This window comes from Chinchilla lanigera, unplaced genomic scaffold (assembly GCF_000276665.1).
Source record: "Chinchilla lanigera isolate Chin_1 unplaced genomic scaffold, ChiLan1.0 scaffold00002, whole genome shotgun sequence".
Classification (NCBI taxonomy): Eukaryota; Metazoa; Chordata; class Mammalia; order Rodentia; family Chinchillidae; genus Chinchilla; species Chinchilla lanigera.
Window position 1 is genome coordinate 2919613 of NW_004955403.1, and position 22658 is coordinate 2942270.

Consider the following 22658-nt stretch of genomic DNA (forward strand, 5'->3'; position numbering starts at 1 on the left):
TTTTTTTGGTTTTTCTCCGGTACCGGGAACTGAACTCACGACCTTGCGCTTGCCAGGCAGGCGCTTTGCCACTGAGCTAAATCCCCAGCCCCTATAAGTGCATTTAAAAATTTGATGTTCTGAAAATAGTGGAGTTGATTGAGTTAAATTTGTCAGTGACCTTTAGCCAAAGACCACCAGGAAGACACCTGTAATTTAAGAAAGTTGGGTTCTGTAGAACAAGGAAGACTATATACCATGTGACCTTTCAGTCAGAAAATGTTAATAAAAATAACTTTCTGTAGGATGTAAGTGATTTTCAGACAAGGTTTCAGAAAGAAAGGCTTTATTCTGGCATGCATGTTGGCGAGAAATGAGAGTATTTCAGTGATTGCAGATGTTAATTCTTAAAAACGAGAAAGATCAAGGCTAAAGCTGTGATTGATGAAGGAGCAGTTACTCGTTTGCCGGAAGAAGGAGATGTTTAGTCATTCCGAGGTTTGGGCAATGCTTTCGTTTTTGTCAGTGTGCAGACATGATGGTGGAATGATCTCGGGTGTTGTGTTTTGTTTTGTTTTGAGACAGTGTCTTGCTGTGTGCTGGCCTCGAACACAGTGTTCCTCATGCCTCAGCCTGCAGAGTGCTGGGATTGCAGGTGTGCCACCACTCCTGGCTGTCTTGTTTTTATCTTGATCCAGTCCATCAATCATGGACTGACCTTGTCTGACATTGGTTTTAACAAGAGACCATCACAGCCTAGCTGTGATCACTGGGCAACTCCTGATAACACCCAGGTGGGCCTAGGTAGTTGTGCCAGGCCCATTCCCAGTTGTCTAGGACTGCTTTCACTTTCTCTTCATTAATTTAATACTTTTCCTTAATAACTAAATATAATTAACAGTAATTACTGTAATCGTATTTAGGTAATGCATTTAATAGTTTAAGAATGTTCCTATGGTAGAGTCTGTGTTTATTTTTTGTTGCCTCAAAAACTATTGGCTCTAATTATAATTCTCATACTAGTAGAATAAAAGTGTATAATACCACATACTGCCTAAATGACTCATTTATATTTATAGCCTGTATTAAAACTCATATCTAGTGCTGGAAATGTAAAATTTTATTTTACAGCAAACATCAAATCAGACACAAACAGATTCTCCATCCCCTAATCCTGTGTCACCAGTGCCTTTGAATAACCCAACAAGTGCCCCAAGATATGGAACTGTGATACCCAATCGCATCTTTGTAGGAGGAATTGACTTTAAGGTACTTATTTATGCATGCGGCATAAAGCCATGGGACCTTTTTTAAACAATATTTTGTGTAAGGAGGTATTTCTCATGTTGTTTGTGCTACTATAGAAATACGTATTTGCATATTAACAGGTTTCAGATTGTCCTTCTATAAAGAATCTATATGTAGGTTAAGTAACACAAGTATAATTGTTTCATTTCATATGCAAGGAGATTGAAGCTCATTCGCATGCTGTAGGCTCCTAGCTACTTAGTGGCAGACTGAGACCAGAATCCTACTTTTCTGACTCACTTCCATGTTATTTGTGTCACCATACCACACTAATTATACTTCCTTGTGTAGTATGCCATTACCTAAATAATGAGTGATTAAAATTTTCAAAGGAAGACTCAAGAAGAATTTACTCTCAACTTTTATCTGGGGTTCCTGAGCAACTCCCAAGACTTCAATATTCCAATAATTTTCTGTAATTGAATTCCGAATTTGATCACCAAAAAAGGCCTTTGATATTGTCAGAATAGAGCATCTTGATCGTAACATACTTTTTAAGTCAGGTAATTGGCCATTTTACGCTTGAAAAGAATCACAGATGTGAGTTGATTGGCAGCACCCTAGATGGAAGGTGGTAAGCACCATGGTAAGCACCGACGAGAAAGGCACGAGTGAGTGTCTAAAGTCAAGCACTCAAGCCTCCAAGTGGAAATACAGAAAGATTCCTAAGCTTTCGTATCATGCGTTAGGAATCATAGGGAGAGAAAAATCCTTGTGCTGTTAGGTATGGTATTTGACAATAATAGCTTATTATTTCCATATAGTCAGTCTGTCACTATTTAGGTATAATTACTTTTTTCATGCTTATATTTAGTGTATTTGCAAAAATAATGTTTTATGTGTGTTTCACTAAAAATAAACATTACTTCTTATAAAATGTTTATTTTTTAAAAGATTTTCTGTGTCTGTGGGGAAAAAAATGGCTGACCAGAAGTATTCAGTATGAGCATTCCTATTCAGAATTCATGTAATTTAGTGTATATTTAAAATAGGTCATCAGTAAACACAACTATTGCTATGACCAGGTTATTCTGAATTACCAAAGACTACAGTATGAACTTTGGAGACCATTGTTACTGTACAGCCATAGCTTTCAGGTAACTACTAGAGTTCCTTTCTTTGCTTCCATCTTCTTCAAGACCACAGATAAATGCCAGCAAGAAAATAGGCCACTGTAATAACAAGCAGTCTGAGACTTTTTAAACCTCTTATTTTTTAGAAGCCTGTAGACATGCCTCTTAATCTTTAATCATCTTGACTTTCTGTCTTTACTTGAGCAAAAATGCTGAAGCTGCAAAACTGAGCTTAAGTTCTTTTACCAGAGAATACCTTGGATTAATGTGTTTTAAGATCTCTACTAGCAGTTCTTCCCCCTTTTGGGGAGAAGGGGCAGTTTTGAGACAGGGTCTCACTGTGTAGTCCAGACTGGCCTTGAACTTAACTTTTGTAGCCTAGGCTGACCTCACACTTTCAGTGATCCTCCTGCCTTAGCCTCCTTAGTGCTGGGATTACAGGTGTGTACCACCACACCTAACTATTAGTAATTCTTATTCTAGTGTTGATTCCACTTTATGTTTATTGGAATAAAACACATTCACTTATTCTTAGATTGACTCAGTATTTGTCATCTTTCGGATTAGCAGGCTTTGCATCATCAAGCAAAAATCAATAGTGTGTTTAAATAGCAGTTGAATTCAAAAGGCACAGCTGCACCCTAAGGCACATTTATTTCCTACATAAATGAAGACATTTTCCCTTAGAGACATTTACTCTTGGAGACAAGCCACTGCAACTCAACCAGAAAATGAAATTGCATTAAATCTAGTGTATATACTCCAAGAAAAGGTGCAAGTCTTTATATAAAAGACCCAGTCTTTATATACATCTTATATAAGCCTAATTATGATTCTCGTTTTTATTTCGAGTATCGTGTGTGTATTTAAATGAAATATATATTGAATACAGATAAAAGTATCTAATAATTTTAAATCTTGTAGTCAGCCCATTTTTCTCACACACTGAGCTCAAGTACTTCAGGAGCTTTCCCACAACCTGACTTTTCTTGGAGATTGCTGGTTATTATAAAGTGCCTAATATGGGCCAACTCATTGAGTTCCACTCCATGATTGTTGGTCTCCCTGAGTCACCAGGGCTAACTGTAATGTGTCTTTACTATGGTAGCACTTAATCCAAAGCAGTTTTTTAAAACTCGCTAACTGAAGAATAAGAGTCACTTAAAGATTTTTAAATAGTGAACCTTCTTTATAGTTTCAGAATATGTAATTCTGCTTACATGTGTTTGATTTGTGTATAATAGTTTAACAGCACAGCTAAGGCATAAAACAAGGTATTTATATTGATTTTCATAATGTAGTGGTTTCATGCACTGTTTTAATGAAAGACATTTAACCATATTATTTATAACATTTTGTGTCTCTTAAAACAATTGTTATTTCATCTTTTATTATTTAATTTTTTCTTTTTATACCATTAGACAAATGAAAATGATTTAAGAAAATTTTTTTCCCAGTATGGGTCTGTAAAAGAAGTGAAGATTGTGAACGACAGAGCTGGAGTGTCTAAAGGGTTAGTATTACTACAAATAGTACAGAGAATGAACAGTTGAGTTTTTATTGGACTGCTAGATGTGTACTAATTTTTCTGTTCCATTTTTGAGAGAATTTCAAGCCCTCTTTTTTCCTCTTACCTTATCTGTGTGTGTGTGTGTGTGTGTGTGTGTGTGTGTGTGTGTGTGTGCGCGTATGTGTGTTTTGGTAGACTGAGGAGGGACACTATAATATCCATTAATTTCTTGGGAACTTATTCTTGTGGGGGCGGAGGGGGCCATTCACTGCCAGGCAGTAGGCACTTAATGTTGAGGGACAAATAGTACTGGAGCTAAAGAATCAGAAGTTAAAAGATCAATACTTTTGGAACTATATCCCTGCTTCAGACTACAGAGAGGTTCATTTGAAAACAGCTGACCCAGGGCTGGGGATTTAGCTCAGCGGCAAAGCGCCTGCCTTGCAAGTGCAAGGTCGTGAGTTCGGTTCCCGGTACCGGAGAAAAACCAAAAAAAAAAAAAAAAAAAGAAAAAAAAAAGAAAACAGCTGACCCCATGGAAGGTCTGTAGGTTGTGTCTCAAGACCTAATTAGGGAACTAACATGAGGAATGTAATTCTGAGAATGGTTTTTCTCATCTCAGAGAAAATGAAAATTGAAAAGAAAGCAATAAAATGTCTGGAATTTATAAAACACTGTTTAAGTGAATTGCTATGTGCAAACACCAGTTTTCAGAGAGAAAAAAATGTAGTTTGCCTAGTGCATTCACTTAAGGAAGTTACACTGCAAAAGAAAATAGATAACATAGTGTGTCAGTAAAAGATTGTTTATTTTACTGAAGGAGAGATGCGACATGCATAGTTATAGACATAAGACAAGGGACCAGTAACGTGGGTAGAAAACAGTATTACTGAGAAACAGCAGGTAAGTGTAACAGATTAAAGAGATAGGACCCCCACAGGGAGGCTAAACATAACGAAATACTTCCATAGACTTCCAAAAATATTAAGATGAGTTAATATTACATTGCTTTGTTTGGTTAGCAGATTTTGAAATAGTTTGATGATACCCACTTTTCATCACTGAAAAACACATTGAAACACATACATCTGTATTTTATGCATTTTCCATTGGGTGGTGCATGTGTTCTACCAAGACTTTAGTGTAAAAATAATTCCTTTATTTAATGTTTAGGAAAAGAGAACTTTCCTTTGTTAAAAAAGAGACTTTATATATGGTATAATAATTATGAAGTGAAAGCATAGAAGTCAGGATTTTTAGCATTAGTAAGAGTTTTATTTAGTTTTCCAAATAGAAGTTGTGCTTTGATAGACAGACTTCCTTTTTTTCTACCTACTTTGGTTTTTTTGGACATGGCATATTTTTGTATCTTGACCGTTATATGAGCTGCACTTGAAGGTACCAATCATATATAGAAAGCAGATCTAAAATTAGGCTGTATACATTTCTGGTTGATAGTTGAGAAATGTACAGTTGATTGTGTTAATAAAATATATATCTGTACAGTCTTTATCAATACAAATAATTTTACTGTGTTGAAATTTTAATTTTCTTAAGTTCCTTTTTCTACTTTGATTACTGTATTTAAACCTGTTATTTTAAGAGGACACTATTGCTTTCGTTTGAAATTCATTGTGTCCCAATTTTTAAGCCAAAATATGAATCTCTTATGCTTTTCTTCCTTACATAAAGCTCAGATCTCTCATTTCTTTCAGTCCCCTGACTTTGGAAAGAGAAGGTGACAGTGTTCAGCTGTGAATGGTTCTTCTAATATCCATATGCTTGTGTAGCATGGAAACAGGCTTCTACAAGTGGCCTATTCTTAAAAGAATTTTTAAAAATACAGATGTAGGGGTATAGCTCAAAGGTAGAACGTTTGCCAAAAATGCACAAGGTCCTGTGTTTGATTTCCAGCAGCATAAAATCAAAAACTAATACAACTCATGAAATGTTCTAAAAAATGATTAGTAATTATTAATACATTTACTTAGGTATGGTTTCGTCACTTTTGAAACACAAGAAGATGCACAAAAAATTTTACAAGAGGTAAGATCTTTTGGTATATTTAACTTCATTTTATATCTTTCTTTAAAATCAGTCCTATAAGGTGTTTAAAGTACAGTTATTAGTTGCTAAAATAAAAAACACCTTACATGCATTTTAAGATTGCCATTGGTCTCCAAGAAACTTATCTGCAGAAAAACAAATTCTAAATCATTGCTTGAGTATGATTATGACATCATAATATAAGTTTTCAGTCTTTTTGCTTAACTAATAACTTGGGGATGAAGCTTATCTGAAATTGTTTACCTTCTGTGAAAAACTATTATCAGTAGTGGCAGACCTATGGCATGAGTGCCACAGTGGACTATTTGTATCATTGAAAGCTCTGTTACTGTATTTTTCCTTTAAGACAAAAGTTTTTCTCTAAACTAAAACTTCAGTGATCAGGTTTAATTGTAGGGTTGGCACTTGGTGATAAATAAGTGGGTTTGAGGTTGCAGATTGGGCACTCAGTCTCTCAAAGGTTCACCATCACTGCTTTATGTAAACTATGAGCATTCATACAAAAAATCTGTAACCTGCAGTTCAGTGTAATAGCTTTAAGTTGTAGCAAATGTAACATTCAGTTTTTTAGAAAAATGTGAGTTTGAATTGTATATTATCAAAAGCATAGTCAATTCTGTTAATCACAGTAGTTACAAGCCTTAACATCACCATGAGTGCAGCTGAATCAGTGAAGACCACACTGCTTCTCTCGTTGGAAAGAGAAAAGTCACCTTCCCAAGAGCTCCTGTACCATCAACCAGTTTATACATAACCTTGTTTTATGTGCATTTCCATTTAAAGAAACCATATTTAGTAGATTGATGATTTATTAACATTGAATTCGTGACCAGCAGCACCATGATTCAGGCCTGAATTCACCTCCATGTTTTCTCTGTGAACCTCAGACAGTCTTACTGTGCTTAGGAACACAGCCAGCATTTAGCACTAGACTTGGAGCAATTTACGTAACAGAATCACTGGCAAAAATGGGGTAAACTTAGCACCAAATAAAACATGGAAAAAAAATTCTACAGTGTGAGCCTAAACAAGAAGAAGCACCACCTAGTGTGGCCCCAGCTAGGAACCTGTGTGTGTCACTACTCAAATGTCAACCACTCTTGCATGTCCACAATAGCCTCGACATCACAAGTACCAATTTGGGGAGTCACAAATAGAGAACCAATGAATAGAGGATAGATTATACTACAAACAGGATGTTACAATGACAGCATCAGAAGCAAGATTGGTATTCAGAGTACCTGAATCCAAAAACCTGCTCTTATCCTACGCCCTGTTGCTTTCAAAAACATTATAGTCTGAATGTGTAAAAATATTTATTAATTTTTCTGTTTTGGTTTTATATTTATTTAGTGCCAAAATGATAAAATTATTTATTTTTTATTTTAGGCTGAAAAACTTAATTATAAAGATAAGAAATTGAACATTGGCCCAGCAATAAGAAAACAGCAAGTCGGGATCTCTCGTATGTATTGAAAACTAATATATTCTTCTATATTTTTGCATGGTCCTTTTGTGAAATATTAAGAGTTTTATAAAGGTAATGTTTCTGTCATGTAATAAAGTTATTTTAGTAAAGTTTGTATGTAGTTGTTTTTTACCACAAATTAATATGTGTTAGTTTTTTGACTAGGGAAAATAGACATAAATAATGTTACCTAAGTATATTCCATATAGTTATATCCTTAAAGAAAAAATCCTTTATGATGAAAATATTTAAAATTGCAAACTTAATTAGAAGTAATTTAGTAACTTGAAATTACTAATTAAAATTATTTCTAGTTAGAAAATTTATTTAAAATTAATCAGTAAAAATATTAAAGTGAGACTATAGAACTGATATCAGAAACTGCCTTCATTGTATGTACTGTCCCCAACCACAGGTGTCATAATCACCCACAGGAGCAGTCTTTAAAGCGTTAGGCTGTGTGCCTTTGTCACATTGCTGCAGTGCTCTCGGTTCTTTTCTTTACTCTTACCACTTACTACATTAAACATCTGTATTTTTTACCTATAAAACTATTAAAATATTAAAAACTTCCCATAAAATTATAACTTTTCTTATTTTCCATAGCCACATCCTAGTGTCTACTGGGAAGTTTAAAACATTAGGTGGTTATTGTAACTCTGGTAACAAGGGAATGGATTGTGATCATCTGAACGGCTCTGCTTTGACTTGAGAGCTGACCAGTAATTCAGAAGAGTTCCAAGGAGCACAGCACTTGTGAGGACCCTCTCATATATTGTGTCTTTTACTCAGAGTACTCTACCATCCATGCATTCTTTATAGAACAGTTCAGACATCACTTCCTCACAGATACTCCACAGCATTTGTAGAGAGAGATTGATTTTCTGTATATATATAATAATGTATATCTTCACTACAGTACTCTGTATTACATAGTAACTTATTCTATACTACCTCTTCAAGTGTTCATCAAAATTTTAATTGATTGTGTAATTAGCTAATAACTAATTGAAACCCTAACTGCATATGAAACCCTAACTGCATATGAAACCCTAACTTCTAAAGACATAGAGACCATGCCATGTCCAGTTTTTTAAAAACTTTTTGTTGCATTCCCAGGGCCTAGTTCAATGTTCTTTAATAGTACATAATAAAATAGTATTCATTTAATGGATAAACCATGTTTTATTGATGATCTTAGGGATCTGTGGACCTCCTGAAATGTGTGTGAAATTCTACTTGAAACAAATATATGCCTCTGAGAAAAAAGTCCATGGGTTTCATCAGATCTTCAAAAGAATATGGTTTTAGAAGACATAAGTGGTGACAGTAGTAGATCAAATGCAGTGAAAACATAACAGCTGAGAAATAGTAATGCTGCTTACAGTTGTGGACCAGTGGAACTGACACTGTAGTTTGAAGACAGCGTCAGTTCCCTTGGAGATGGTCAAAGCACAGGTTCTGGGGCCCTAGCTCAAGATGTCTGATGATGGGTGCCTGGAATTTGCATTTTAATAAACTGTGTGACTCTAGTGTATGTTAAATTTTGAGAAGCACAGGTATAGTTGAAGGACTATTAATGGTTCCAGTCATTTATAAACCTTGGTGGTCCAGTTTGTAACTTTTAAAGTCTCCTCTATGACAGAACAGTGTGTGTAATTTGATTTGTTGTTTTATCTTTGTTTTTGTTTTTGACAGTACTGGGGAATGAACTCAGGAAATTCACACTGAGCTATATCCCCAACCCTTCTTTATTTTTTTGAGTCAGGGTCTTGGTGAGTCAGTAAGTTACCTAGGCTGGGCTCAAATTTGCAGTCCTTCTGCCTCAGCCTCCCAGAGTGCTGGGATTAAGGTTGTGTGTCATCATGCCTGGTTGATTTTTTTTTTTTTGGTCAGGGGGACCTGCTTGGAAAAAGACTTGGGGACTCTGGACCTCCAGACTAGCTACTCAGAGACTTGTCATGTTTTCAAGAGCAGCAGTTGTAACAGAGAGAGACTGGAGAGAAAAGAGAGTCATAGTATGGATGAATGCCTGTTGGCTGTAAACCCAGGCAAGTAGTAGAGTAGAACCCAGAAATCTTTAGGAAAGTGGAATCTTCTCCAGCTCCATTGCCTCCATCATCTTTGAACTTTATAAATTAGATCTAAGATCTTAGGAACTGTAGTGTCTGTAGTCTTCTCAGTAACTCTAAATAGTTCATAAAAATGACATAGGTGATAATTATGTTTACTGTTAAATTCTGTGTCATTATACTGGTGTTAGAATCTGAATTGGTAGATATTTAATATTTTTTATTAACCTTGTCTTTTAATTACCTTAGGCTAATAAAAATTATAAGGTAATGAGTTTGACAATGCATGCTTCAAAGATAGCTTAATATATGGAGTTTAAAAACATTTGTGGGGGCTGGGGATTTAGCTTAGCGGCACAGCGCCTGCCTGGCAAGTGCAAGGTCATGAGTTTGATTCCCGGTACCGGAAAAAAATAAAATAAAATAAAATAAATAAATAAATAAACACATTTGTGATATTTTACTGTACCTTTGTAGTTGTGTTAAATATTTTTCCAAAAGTGTTCAGAAATTATATATTTAAAAGTTAAACGTTTCAATTATTTAATCTTTGCTTTAGGTTCTAGTGTAATGCCAGCCGCTGGAACAATGTATCTAACCACTTCAACTGGATATCCCTACACTTACCATAATGGTGTGGCTTATTTTCATACTCCAGAGGTAGCTTCTGTCCCACCAACTTGGCCTGTAAGTAACTTCATTTAAAGAATTTTCACCTGTTAATATCAAATATTACAAATATTTGTTTTATTTCCAAAATACTTCAAATACAAGTAACATAACACCCATGTCCCTATCACCCAAGTTTAATTGATGTTAACATTTTGCCATATTTACTTACTTTAAAGGGGAGAATAAAATACGGCAAATTCAGGTAAAGTTCTCCTTATCTTTGTTCTTATCATCTTTTCCTTCTCAGAATATATTTCCCATCTGCTTTGTATGTTTTTACTGCAAGTGTATGTATTCTTAACATACAGTGTTGCTTTGGGTGGTTTGTTTGTTTTTTGAGACAGGGTCTCACTTTATAGTTCAGGCTCGTCTTGAATTCACCATGTAGCTCAGGCTGGCCTCCAACTCAGTGGCAGTCCTCCCCCAGCCTCCCAAGTGCTGTGATCACAGGTATGTTCCACCATGCTTAGCTAGGTGGTTTTTTGGGGTTTTGTTTGTTTTGGGTGGTCTTTTTCTTTCTTGTGGTGCTAGAGATCGAACCCAGGGCCTATGCACGCACAGCAAGAACTCTACCACTGAGCCACATCCCCAGCTAGGTGGTTTTTAAACACTGTATAAATTTGGATTTTTACTCAACACTGTGTGTTTGAGATTGAACTGTATTGATCCTGTTTTGAATTATACCATGTTAATCTGTATATATCTAATTCACTTTTAATATTTTATGTTATTCCATTATATTCCTTTATTCGTGGACATTTAAAAGTTTTCCTACAATGAAGGCTATATTGAACATTCAGGTCTTACATGTGTTATGTGAAATTTTTTTAGGGCAGTGGTTTTCAAAGGTTTTGTCTATATATCTAATTTTTTTGAAAAATTATAAATACACTCATTTGAAGGTAATATCTAAAACTTGTAAGTTTGAATAGTTGAGGCCTATGGTGTATTACTTTAAATAAATTTTTACTAAAACTTTGTACCCGTATATTTCTTTTACTTGAATAATTGAAAATGTCTGTTGTACAGCTCATTTAACAAAGCTAGTCAATTGAATAAAACTATTAGGAGATTCTGACTTTATTTTAAACTCAAATAAAAGAGTTTATGTATATCCCTGTGAACATCAGCTAATTTAATTATTTTTCCTGGATGAAATAAGGTACCATCTCCTCTTTAATGTTTCTTATAAAGCTCTTTGTTGGAACTTCTCTGTTTCTGAGAATTACCTTGAATTGTGTATTTGTTTGATGCACTGATGGTGTTTGTATTTCAGAACAAAGCAGTATAGTAACATCCAGAATGAGAAGTGTGCTATTATTTAGGGAAGGAAGTAAATGAAAGGGGAATTTTGAAAACAGGAATCCAGAGAACACAGAAATATCAAGGCAGACAAGGCAGACAGGCAGATCAAGTCAAGTTTAGGCTCTAAAATTGGTATTTTTAGTTATTCATGCCTGGAATATTTTTGTGCTCCCCTCCCTATACTCCGATAACATGCATAGAATTGAAATTTTACATGCATCTTTGACTAAATGTTAACTAAAAGCTTTAGAAAGTATACCCACTTATAAACTCTAGCCAGCAGTGTGTGAAACCTCTTAATATTGTGCCAACCCTTACAGCTACCTGATTCTCACATTTTTGCCAAAGTCATTATGTAATGTTACTTGGTTTTGTCTTTAATTTGTCCAGTTACTGGTAAGAGTGAACTGATTTTCATATATTTACTCTCATTCCAATTTCTGCTATGAACTACCTGTTCATATTCTTGCCCAGTTTTCTACAAAAGTGATTTGCCTTTTTCTTGCTCATTACCTGAATTTTTTGAATTGTAAATATCTCCTTCCAATTTGTGGCTTGTCCATTTAACATGGTTTGAGGGTTTCTCCCCATTAGAAAAAGGTTATAATTTTTACGTTATTTTAATGTTGACAAATGTATTAATGTTTTCCTTTATAGTTTCATCTTTTATCTTGTTTTAAAAACAATTCCTTTTGTACAAGAAATAGATAATCTCTTATATTTTATTTTTAAATTCTGTAGTGTTGCTGCCTTTCAAAGCTAGATCTTAAATCTGCAGGATATGTATTAACTAACCTACCCATTTTCTGTTTGAAATGAGTCATTCAAACACCAGGTTGCTGTGTGCATCTGTTCTGTTCCAGTGATGTACTTGCCTACTCTGCCCAATTCTGCTTTCATTATTGTGACTTTGTTGGAAGTCCCGAAATCTGACAGAGCAGAATCTCACTTTGTTCTTCAAAGTCTGTCATAAGTCTTTGCTTTTACAAGTACAAGTTTTATAGTTCAGTTTGTTTAGTTCTGCAAAAATCCCTTTTGGGTTTTTAATTGAATTTTACATTCAATATATAGATTAATTTGGGACATTTAGGTACTTTCTAATATTGAATCTTTCCACCCGTGAACATGATACCTCTCTCTGTTTAGATGTTTTTCTTTCCTTTTTTTTTCATGTTTATTTAGGTCTTTTTCATTCCATCATTTTGTTTCTTCTCTCCCCACCCAACTCCTTGAATAACTATCCTGGCAGTGTCCCTGCTACAGAATTGATGTAATAATTTCATAATCTTTTTCTTGAAAAAAGGAACAAGTTCATTATTGATTCACCATTAAACTCTTGTCTGTCTCTTTGTGGGCTTTGGAAGTTACTCTTCGTCAGAGTCTCACAGCCTTGGCATTATTGCCGTCTTGAGCCAAATGGTTTCTTTGTTGGGAAGAGCTGTCCTGTGCTTTGTAGGATGTTTAGAATTGTCCCCAGCTACCCCACAGTTATGAAAACCAAAACATATTCCAGTATTGCCAGATGATCCCTATGAGACAGAATCACCCAAAGTGAGAGCTGTTGCCCTAAAACAGTTTAGGAAGTTATTTTCTGATGTTTGCTACAAGTTTTTATTCTAAAAGAAAATTAATGTTTAAAATATTTTTTTGTATCTGCTGAATTATCATTTTTTCTCTTTTAACCTATTGTGGTAAATTATTGTTATTTTCTAATATTAATCTGTAGCACAGTTTTATTAGCATATTAAAATGTGTATATCTTACAAAATAATGATACTTTTCTTCAGTTTTGAAAGTATGAACATTAAGACAAACAGTAGTAAGTTAATTCTGTTAGAATCTAAATTTCATTTGCTATGATTAGAGTGAATTTTATCTGTCTTGAAATGCAACTTGCCAGTTTTGTCAATGATTTGGCATTAAATCTATTTCAGGGCTTACTGTATCATGTTGAAAAATTAAGTGTTGCTTGTTACTTCAGATACAGACGTATCACAAGTTTTTTGGATAATTAACTCATTTAAATATCATATTACTAAAAGAATTTAATAGATGTTTCAGTAAACAGTGCATTTGCTTTTAAGTAAGTGTATAACAAAGGAATAAAATGTTAGTTACTTTAGTGTAAAATCAATGGGAAAATTATATGGGATTATTAATTCAGTTTTAAATGCTATTGTAAACATTATCTACTTTTAGTTTCCACAGTAGAAATAAGCAATATACCTCTAAGTTCAAGTGCCATTTTTCTTTAAACAGTCTATTTTTGATAATCTTTGAAGGTGATACATTTCAGGCTAAAAGCAAGTTTTCTGGTACTGTTGTTGTTTTAGTACAGTATTGCTATGGAAATGAAACACGTGGAAATAGTCATACTCTGATGATTAAATAGCCTAGCAGAGTTGGTAATAATATCAATAAGAAGTAGAAAAATCATTTTTAATCATTAACAGGAAGTTCACTGGGTTTATGCAACAATTTGAGATGTTTTATTTATGTGCTATTTTAAAGAATTTTGCCTAAAACAATTCTATTTTTATTTTCTTGGTACAGTCACGTTCCATATCTAGTTCTCCAGTAATGGTAGCTCAGCCCGTTTATCAGCAACCTGCATATCACTACCAGGTAGGCATTAAATTATAATTTGAACCCTCTCAGATACTGTCAGCACTTTTTGAGATAACTTTCACTATTTCTTTCTCATGTAAATACTCTTACTGATCAAAAAGAGATGCTTAAGCCTTGACAGCAGTATTTTTTCTTTTTTTATGAGGGAATTAAACAATGTTATATAAGAAGATGGACTGTGCTTCATTGTAACAAATGTAATGAGGTCAGTCTTGTTCCCCTGGCTAAAATTTCCCCTAAAACACCTTTAGCAGTAATTCCTAAAGTCAGATACAGGTCTTGGACCACAAGCTGATGTTTTATGTTACTATTAACAATATGTTAATTTCTTGTTATATTTAATATGATATATATTTAAATAAGTAACTTACGGTTTATTACTTATTATATATGACAGCCTCTTTTAATTAACCAACACTCTTCTTTTTATTAACTCTGGTGGGAGATTGGGAGTAAGTGAATTACAATGTAGACCATTTTGGTTCATAGCAGTCATCAAACCATGATTCTAGACCAGACCCAGAAACAGCCTGCTTTTGTAGATAAAGCATTACTGGAACATAGCTGCATTTGCTTTTGTATTACCTATGGCTGCTTTTGTGCTAGTATGAAAGAGCTGACTAGTTTTAACAGAGATTATATGACGTGCAAATCTTAAAATATTTACTCTCTAGTTCTTTACAGAAAATATTTGTCAATCTCTGATTTATAACATTTCCATATAAAATCGCATTCTTTCATACCTCTGGAGCAGTGAAAGAACTTTTTATTTGTGTCACTTTTTCAACTTTTAAAATAGACCTATATGAAATGTTAAGTTAAAATTGTAGAATTAGGCCAGGTGTGGTGGCTTTTGCCTGTAATCCCAGCATTCAGGAGGCTGAGGCAAGCAGATGGCCATGAGTTTGAGGCCAGCCTGGGGTACATAGTGAGACTCTGTTAAAAAAAAAAAAATTACAGAATCTTTTTACTATTAGACTTTGGGGAAAATCAATTTTTAATTCTATTACTGTGCTAAATATAATACCTCATTTTAAAAGCCAAAATAATTTAATGGCATTTATTTAAAGCACCTTCTATAGCATGAGTTTTCCCAAACTGTCATGGAATTTCAGCAGAGGCCCCAAAGACAGATGATTAGGTACCACACCATTTAATGTGGCAGGCTGAAAAGCTGTGAATGCAATTTTGAGATCCTTACCTCATTGCCCACCTTGAGCACCTCTTGAGAAGGGAGATCCATAACAACGCTTTCTTTAACAAGAGAGTGTTGGAGTGGGGTGCCCTTCTCCTCCGACTCAACCTCTTCTAAAAATAATATCCCAAAAAGGATCCAGGAGCAAAGACAAGGAGGGAGATGAGGAACGTGTTGAACTTTCACTAGCCACGAGCAAAGCAAACCTCACAGAGGAGACTCTAGGTGACTCCAGTTGCAAAAGACTCAGTGCAGACAAGAGTAGGCTTCTAGAATCAAGGCTTAACCCTGCAGTCACAGGCTCCCAGCAGAAGATCACCAGTGAATCCAGTAGAGTGTCCTAATTAGATAGGCAACGTTTGGCATATGCCAAACCCCCAAGATTACTGCCCTAGGTTTTATCCAGTGACAAGGAAGAACAACACATAAGAGTACTTTGAAAGTGTTTTCTGCTTGTGCCTTACTGAGTCCAGCTCTTCCTGTCTTTTGTTAATTGTTCTAGGAGCTGTAGCTCACATGACATATCAGATGTACAGTATTCTGGAGAGTTTAATACAATTTTATATTTTGACTCTGATTTTCTGCTTAACACAAATTATAAGATTATAGAAGTGTTACCTAGATATACTTGGGAAGGATTTTGGTTCCATATTTTTCAATATAAGAAATAATTTCATTTCACAGTTTTCTTTCCAGTTATATATTTATTATAATTCTGCCCTCAAAATTGCCAGTTTCACAAGAATCTTTTACATCTTTTTATAAATTCTAAGATTGATAGTTTCACCAGTTTTTGTAGTTAAAGTAAGTAATAAGTGATTTAATCAGTATTTACCTCCTTCACTTTATAGTTATTTTATTTATGTAACAAGTCAGTGTATCAGTCACTATATTTCAAGTTTTTATTAAAATATTTTCTTGGGCCGGGGATATAGCTCAGCAGCATAAATGCTTGCTTGGCAAACCTGAGGTCATGAGTTCGATTCTCAGTGCCAATCAATCAATCAATAAATATTCTTAAAAGATTATATTTATTCTGCCTTTTTCAATATTTCATATGTAACATGGATTTCACATTATCTCGGCTATCATTATAATACAGTGGTATTGTCCCTTAGCAGTTGAAGTGGTCAGAACTAAATTTACAATGATTTGATTTAGATGGTAGATCCTTGGGGTCATCTTCCTGTCTTTTTTTTTTGGTCTAATAATGAGAAAAATTTCTAGCCGTGGCAGTGCATGCCTGCAATCCCAGCACTCGGGAGGCTGAGGCAAAAGGATTGCCATGAGTTCGAGGCCAACCTGGGCTACATAGTGAGTTCAAGGCCAGCCTGGACTACATAGTGAAACCCTGTCTCAAAAAGAAAATAATAATAATTTTTAAAATGATAGTGAGAAAAAGACTTTATTTAAAATGACTAAGAATAAAACATTCATTATTGAAAATTAATATATTTTAAGGAATAAAGTCTAGCTTTTATTTTGTCACTTTATAATAAAAACCTTAAGTAAATTGCCCCCAACCCCATAGTGATGATTGAACCCAGGGTGCCACACATGCTAGGAAAGTGCTCTGCTAAAATAGAGCTCCAGTGCTCTTTAAATTTTTTTTTGACACAGAGCAAGACACAGTGTCTTGCTGAGAGGCCCAGATTGGCCTTGAACTTGTGCTTTTCCTGCCTCAGAGGCCTGGAATTACAGATGTGTGCCACTGTACCTTCCCCATCCTCTTTTTTATTAACAGCTTTATTTAGCTATAATTCACATACTGTACAATTCACCTACAATTCACCTAACAGAAGTATACCATTGAATGGTTTTTAGTAAATTCCTTGTTACTGTGTAACCACACCAAAGTCAACTTTAGAATACTTTAACCACTCCCCCTTAAATCTTACCCGTTAGTCACTACTGTTCCCCACTCCCCATCCTAGCTAGGCAGCCAGTAATTTCTGTCCTCATAGATTTGCCTGTTCTGGATATTTTACATAGGAAGAGTTATACAATATATGGTATTTCATGACTGGCTTTGTTCACTCGGCATAAAGATTTACTCATGTGGCTGCAGGTATCTATACCTCATCTCACAATAAAATCCCTTGGTATGGGTACACCAACATTTTCATTCATCAGATGATGAATGGATTGGATTTTCTCTGCTTTTTGGCTGTTACGAATAATGTTGTGATGAACAAGTTTTTGTGAGACATACATTTGCATTTTTCTTAGGTTTTAGAGTGGAATTTATGTAGTTAATTTTTAAAGTGTCACACCGCTTTGCAGAAAGACTGCACCATTTTATAGTCCCACCAGCAGCTTATGAGGGTTCTAGCTTACTCCATATCCTCATACTTGTTTTTTTTTGTTTGTTTTTTTTTTTTTTTTTTTTTGCTTTTTCTCCGGTACCGGGAACTGAACTCACGACCTTGCACTTGCCAGGCAGGTGCTTTGCCGCTGAGCTAAATCCCCAGCCCCCTCCTCATACTTGTTCTCAGATACACTTTTGATTATAACTGTCCCAGTGTGTATAAGCTGGTAGCACATCATGGCTTTCATTTGTATTTCCACACGCGAATGATGTTTACTGCCGCCTTTTTATGTGCTTATTGGCCATACATATATAAAACGTCATACGTAGTGGTGCCTCAGTTCACAAACTCTGTTCTTTCCATGATTCTGGTCACAAACCAAACTGGATGAGAACTAAATCAGAGTTCCCCATAAGGTCAGTATTGCACCTTGCCATTTAATTTGATTTGGTTCTTATCCAACTCAGTTTGCGACCAGAGTTGTGGAGAGAGTCAAGTTCGTGAGCTGAAGTAGCATTGTATAGATATGTATATCTTATTAGCCATATATGTCTTTAAATGTGTCTTTTTTGGTGGAAAGTCTATTTATATCATTCACTCATTTTTAAGTTGGGTTACTATGTTTTTATTTTTGAATTTTAAGAGTTCTTTATATATTCTTCATATAATTTCCTTATCAGATATCATGTGTTGTATTTTCACTTCTTGTTGGTGTCCTTTGCAGCATTAAAGTTTTAATAAGGTACAGTTTATTTGGTTTTTTTTTAATTTTGTTGCTCTGGTTATTGTTATGTGTGTTTTTGGTGTCATAATTTTATTTTTTTAGTATATACAAAATTCATTTTTAATTTACACACTTAGAAAACCATAATGTTAAATACATTGTAGAAAAGAGCTTGAGATTAATGCTTCCCATCACGTCAATTTCAAGGTAGAAATTCTTTGATAAAATCCAATATTCATTTATATCTGTGTACACCTCTGTGTAGATGTTCTTTTTTTAAGTTTTTGTTGCCATTTTAAAAATGTTGCCTAATTCGATATCACAAAGCCTTAGTGTTTTGTCATTTTAGCTTTTATATTTTGGTTCATTTCAAGTTAATTTATATGTATGGCTTAAGGGCCCAACTTCATTGTTCTGCATGGCGCTGTCCACTGTTTATGACCTGGGTGGTGTTTCGTTTGTTGTTTCTCATTGTAGGCCCCAGCACAGTGTCTTCCAGGACAGTGGCAGTGGAGTGTTCCTCAGGTAAATGCTAATGAACAATCAGTATCTAATGTAAATATATAAAATCTGTATTCTTCTGAAGACTAGATAGAGACTAAAGTCAGGAAAACTACCTTTCAGATCTCCCTCTTCTATTTACTGTGATTCCTTTAACAGTTCATTTCATTCACTACATTCTCACTTCCTCATTTGCAAAATGGATGTAATGATACTATACTTTTGTAAGTTTCCTTACATGATATTTGTGAAGATAAATGAGATATGTAAGTGAAAGCATTTTATAAGTAAGTGAATGCTATATAAACACAAAAAATTATTTCTTTTTACTATTGGTATTATTGGAAATTTTAGCATTTGTCTAGTTTCACTTTCGATTTTGCTTGTTTGACCTACCCTCCTAATGAGTGCAGGTTTAATATCCTTATCCTAAACTCTTGGGAGTAAAAATGTTACATACTTCTGAGGTTTTTTGATTTTGGAATATTTATATAAGCATTACTAGTTAAACATCCCTAATCTCAAATCCAGAATGCCCTAAAATCTGAAACTTCAGAGATGTTCAAACTATCGTTTTCCAAATTTTAGAACAAGTAATATACCACCAAAATTGTTTAATAACATTTTCCCACTTCTATGGGAAGTCACAAAGCTGAGTAGATATGCCAATTTAAATATCATGGATTATATTATTAATGATGATATTAATATAACCTTTAATGATGATATTAATATAACCACGGTTATCTGAATTGGCATGTAAGATTCTGAGACACTAATAACTTTTGGTGTTTATGGTGATGTTCTTTAATGACATCTGTGCAGTTTGAATTTATAAAAACCCAGAGTTCCTCATCTGTTACTAGGATAATTCGGTGCTATCCCTTAAGAAGTAGTTTAGGAAAATATGAAAACAGTATATTTCTCACCTTTTGGGCCATTGTTCTAACACAGTGATGGTGAACCTGTGACACAAGTACCATAGCCAGCTGTATGTTATCATTGAAAACTCTAAAAGGTTCACCATCACTTGTCTAATAGGAATAATTAATCATATTTGAATTTGAAATGTGGTTTTGTGTTTTAGTCTCCTGCCTCTTCCACTCCATTCTTATACCTGCAACCTTCTGAAGTCATTTACCAACCCATGGAGATTGCACAAGATGGTGGATGTGTTCCTCCTCCACTGTCTTTGATGGAAGCTTCTGTTCCAGAGGTATCTGTGGCTTTTTTTATGTGGTTGTCATTTGGGGCAGTACTGGGGATGGAGTAGGGTCTTGTACATGCTAGGCAAGCACTGTACGACTGAGCCACATTTCCAGCACTGTATGCCTGTATTAACATTAAAGTAACTGATCTTTAGCTGCTTTTGCTCTTTTTTAATTTATTCAGGACCTTCATTGAAACTGCTTATCTTTGATTTATTTATATCTTTTCCCCTTTTTTGTATCTAAGAATACTTCATCTTGGACTTCACTAATTAGAACTGGTCATTCCTCAATCAATTTATTGTTCACTGAACTAAGCTAACCTCTTAACTTAATCATGTTGAAAATAGTAAGATATCAAATATTTTTCTTTCTCATTTTGTCTGTCAGTCTGTATTATTGCTAATATTCTGTCAGCTAAAAATATAATCATTAAAGCAGTAAAAAAATACCTTTAAAAATCTTTCTTAAAATATATAACTCAAGGCTAGGTATGGTGGTGCACACCTGTAATCCCAGCCACCCACCCACTGAGGCAGGAGGATCACTGCAAGTATGAGGCCAGCCTGGGCTACAAAGTGAGTTCAAGGCCAGCCCAAACTGCAGAGTGAAAACCTATCTCAAAAAAAAAACTTTATATATATATACATATGTATGTGTGTGTGTGTATATATATATATATATATATATATATATATATAAAACTGAAGTTTATTTTATAACTACAAATTATAAATATCTTCAGTGTCTTTAAATTGTATCTTTGAGCCTTGCCATCTATGTGCCAGGAATTTGCATGGTATATTTTAAATCAATGTTGTAAAAATTAGAAATGAGCACCCACCTTCTTGCTTGAGTACATTATTTTTTTATATTGCAAAGGTTTATAACACTATAATTTTTATTCTAGAACAATAATTTCAGCAGTTGTATCTTCATATTTAATATAAATACTTTTATTAGATTCTTCCATTCTTTGTCTCACCCTTATTTTTGGTGGTTGCTTTTTTTCCAGTTTTGCTGAGGTATAATTGATGAATAAGAATTGTGCTGTAGATACTTTGATGTGTATATACATTATGAAAAGGTTACTACAGATGAGCTAATCCACCACTCAGTTATTTTTGTTTTCTTGCAGTGAGAATATTTAACATCTACTCTCAATAACTTTGGAGTAAATAGCCCATTATTACTAACTGTAGTCACCATGCTATACAGTAAATAGTCAAAACACACTCATGCTAACAGACTGTCCCCTTTGACCAACATCTCCACAAACTTCTCCCCAATTGTCACTTTACTCTGTGCTTTTATGAGCTTGATTTTTTTCAGAGTCCACATCTGAGTGACATCATACAGGATTTATCTCTCTGTAACTGGCTTACTTCATAGTGGTTTCCTGTGATTTCATCTGTGATGTCACAAATAACAGGATTTCTTCTTTTTTAGGCTTAATAGTATTCCATTTTGTTATAATGTTCCTTCAGATACATGTAATCAGGTTATTTTTAGTGGAATCTAGAAAGATTTTTCTAAATATATAGCTAATTATTATTATCATATAACTTGTATATTGTATGGTATTTCCACACAGAGAATGATATTTGTATGCTTGCATTTTAATATTATTTCTCTTACTAACATATCACCAGGTAGAAGATATAGTCTGACTTCTATATAATTTAGTGAATAGTTTAAGTGGGATTTCCCTAAAATTAGAAACTACAAGGCATTTGTGGTGTGATATAGATGTTTTCTTTAAGAAAAAGTTAGTATCTTTATTCTTTTCATGGTTATTATTTTAAACCTTTGCCAAGTCTTCAGTACTACCATCTCCTCTCTTTCACTCTTAGAGCATAGCTTTACTTGCTCTTTTACAAAGTAGAAACCAATTTGTGCAAATCAAGTCAGTCTGTAATCTCCAACATACAGACTAAAACAAAACCAAACTCCTCCTTAGCTTCTGATATCTATTTAGTAACGTTAAGTCTTATCCAAGGTTATTTCTGACTCCTGCTCTGGATATTTTCATTTCCTTTCCATTCCATCTATGATCCTTTTATTCTCTTATATTTTAAGTCCTTTTTTTGTCCCCCTACAATGGTTCATAGCCTCACTACTTACTGTGTTACTCAGAAGAATTAATCCTCACATTTTTCCTTTCATAATTTCCTCATTTGTAAAATAAGGAAAGCGTGCCAGGTGTGGTAGCGCACACCTGTAATCCCGGCACTCTGGAGGCTGAGGCAGGAGGAGTGTTACGAGTTCGAGGCCAGCTTGAACTACAAAGTGAGTTCAAGACTACTGCATAGTGAGATCCTGCTTTAAAAAAATGTGGTTTTTTTTAGGTTATGTTTATACCAATGATAAAAATTTCTATATAGAGTCTACTTCCTCACTCTAATTACATTAAAAAAAATCTTCTATTAAGTAGTAACTCAGAAGCAATTATCACTCTGAAAACTTGCTTTACCTTAAGTTCTGGCTAGACAAAGCACTCCAGGTTTTACTCGGAATTGTTTCTATAAAACTGCCATTGCTTCTAGTTTTTGTTGTTTTTTTTTTTTAAGGTACAGAATATACTTTCACAAATTTCTATACTGCGTTTTAAGAAAAGCAAGTAGGCACCTCCAGAATTA

The 22658-nt window shown here is 34.4% G+C and overlaps 1 protein-coding gene across 3 annotated transcripts in view; it reads left to right on the plus strand.

Moving 5' to 3' along the window:
• Boll (boule-like RNA-binding protein) overlaps positions 1-22658 on the plus strand; it is a gene marked incomplete in the record, with an annotated part of 45777 nt that overhangs the window by 1919 nt on the left and 21200 nt on the right. For 2 of the 3 annotated variants that reach the window (XM_013512041.1, XM_005373262.2), the window contains 9 exon segments: positions 1111-1248; positions 3782-3873; positions 5862-5916; positions 7327-7402; positions 10037-10164; positions 14008-14079; positions 14228-14287; positions 18788-18835; positions 19899-20027. In XM_013512041.1, coding sequence (XP_013367495.1) covers positions 1111-1248; positions 3782-3873; positions 5862-5916; positions 7327-7402; positions 10037-10164; positions 14008-14079; positions 14228-14287; positions 18788-18835; positions 19899-20027 — 798 coding nt within the window. 3 annotated transcript variants of the gene reach the window in all.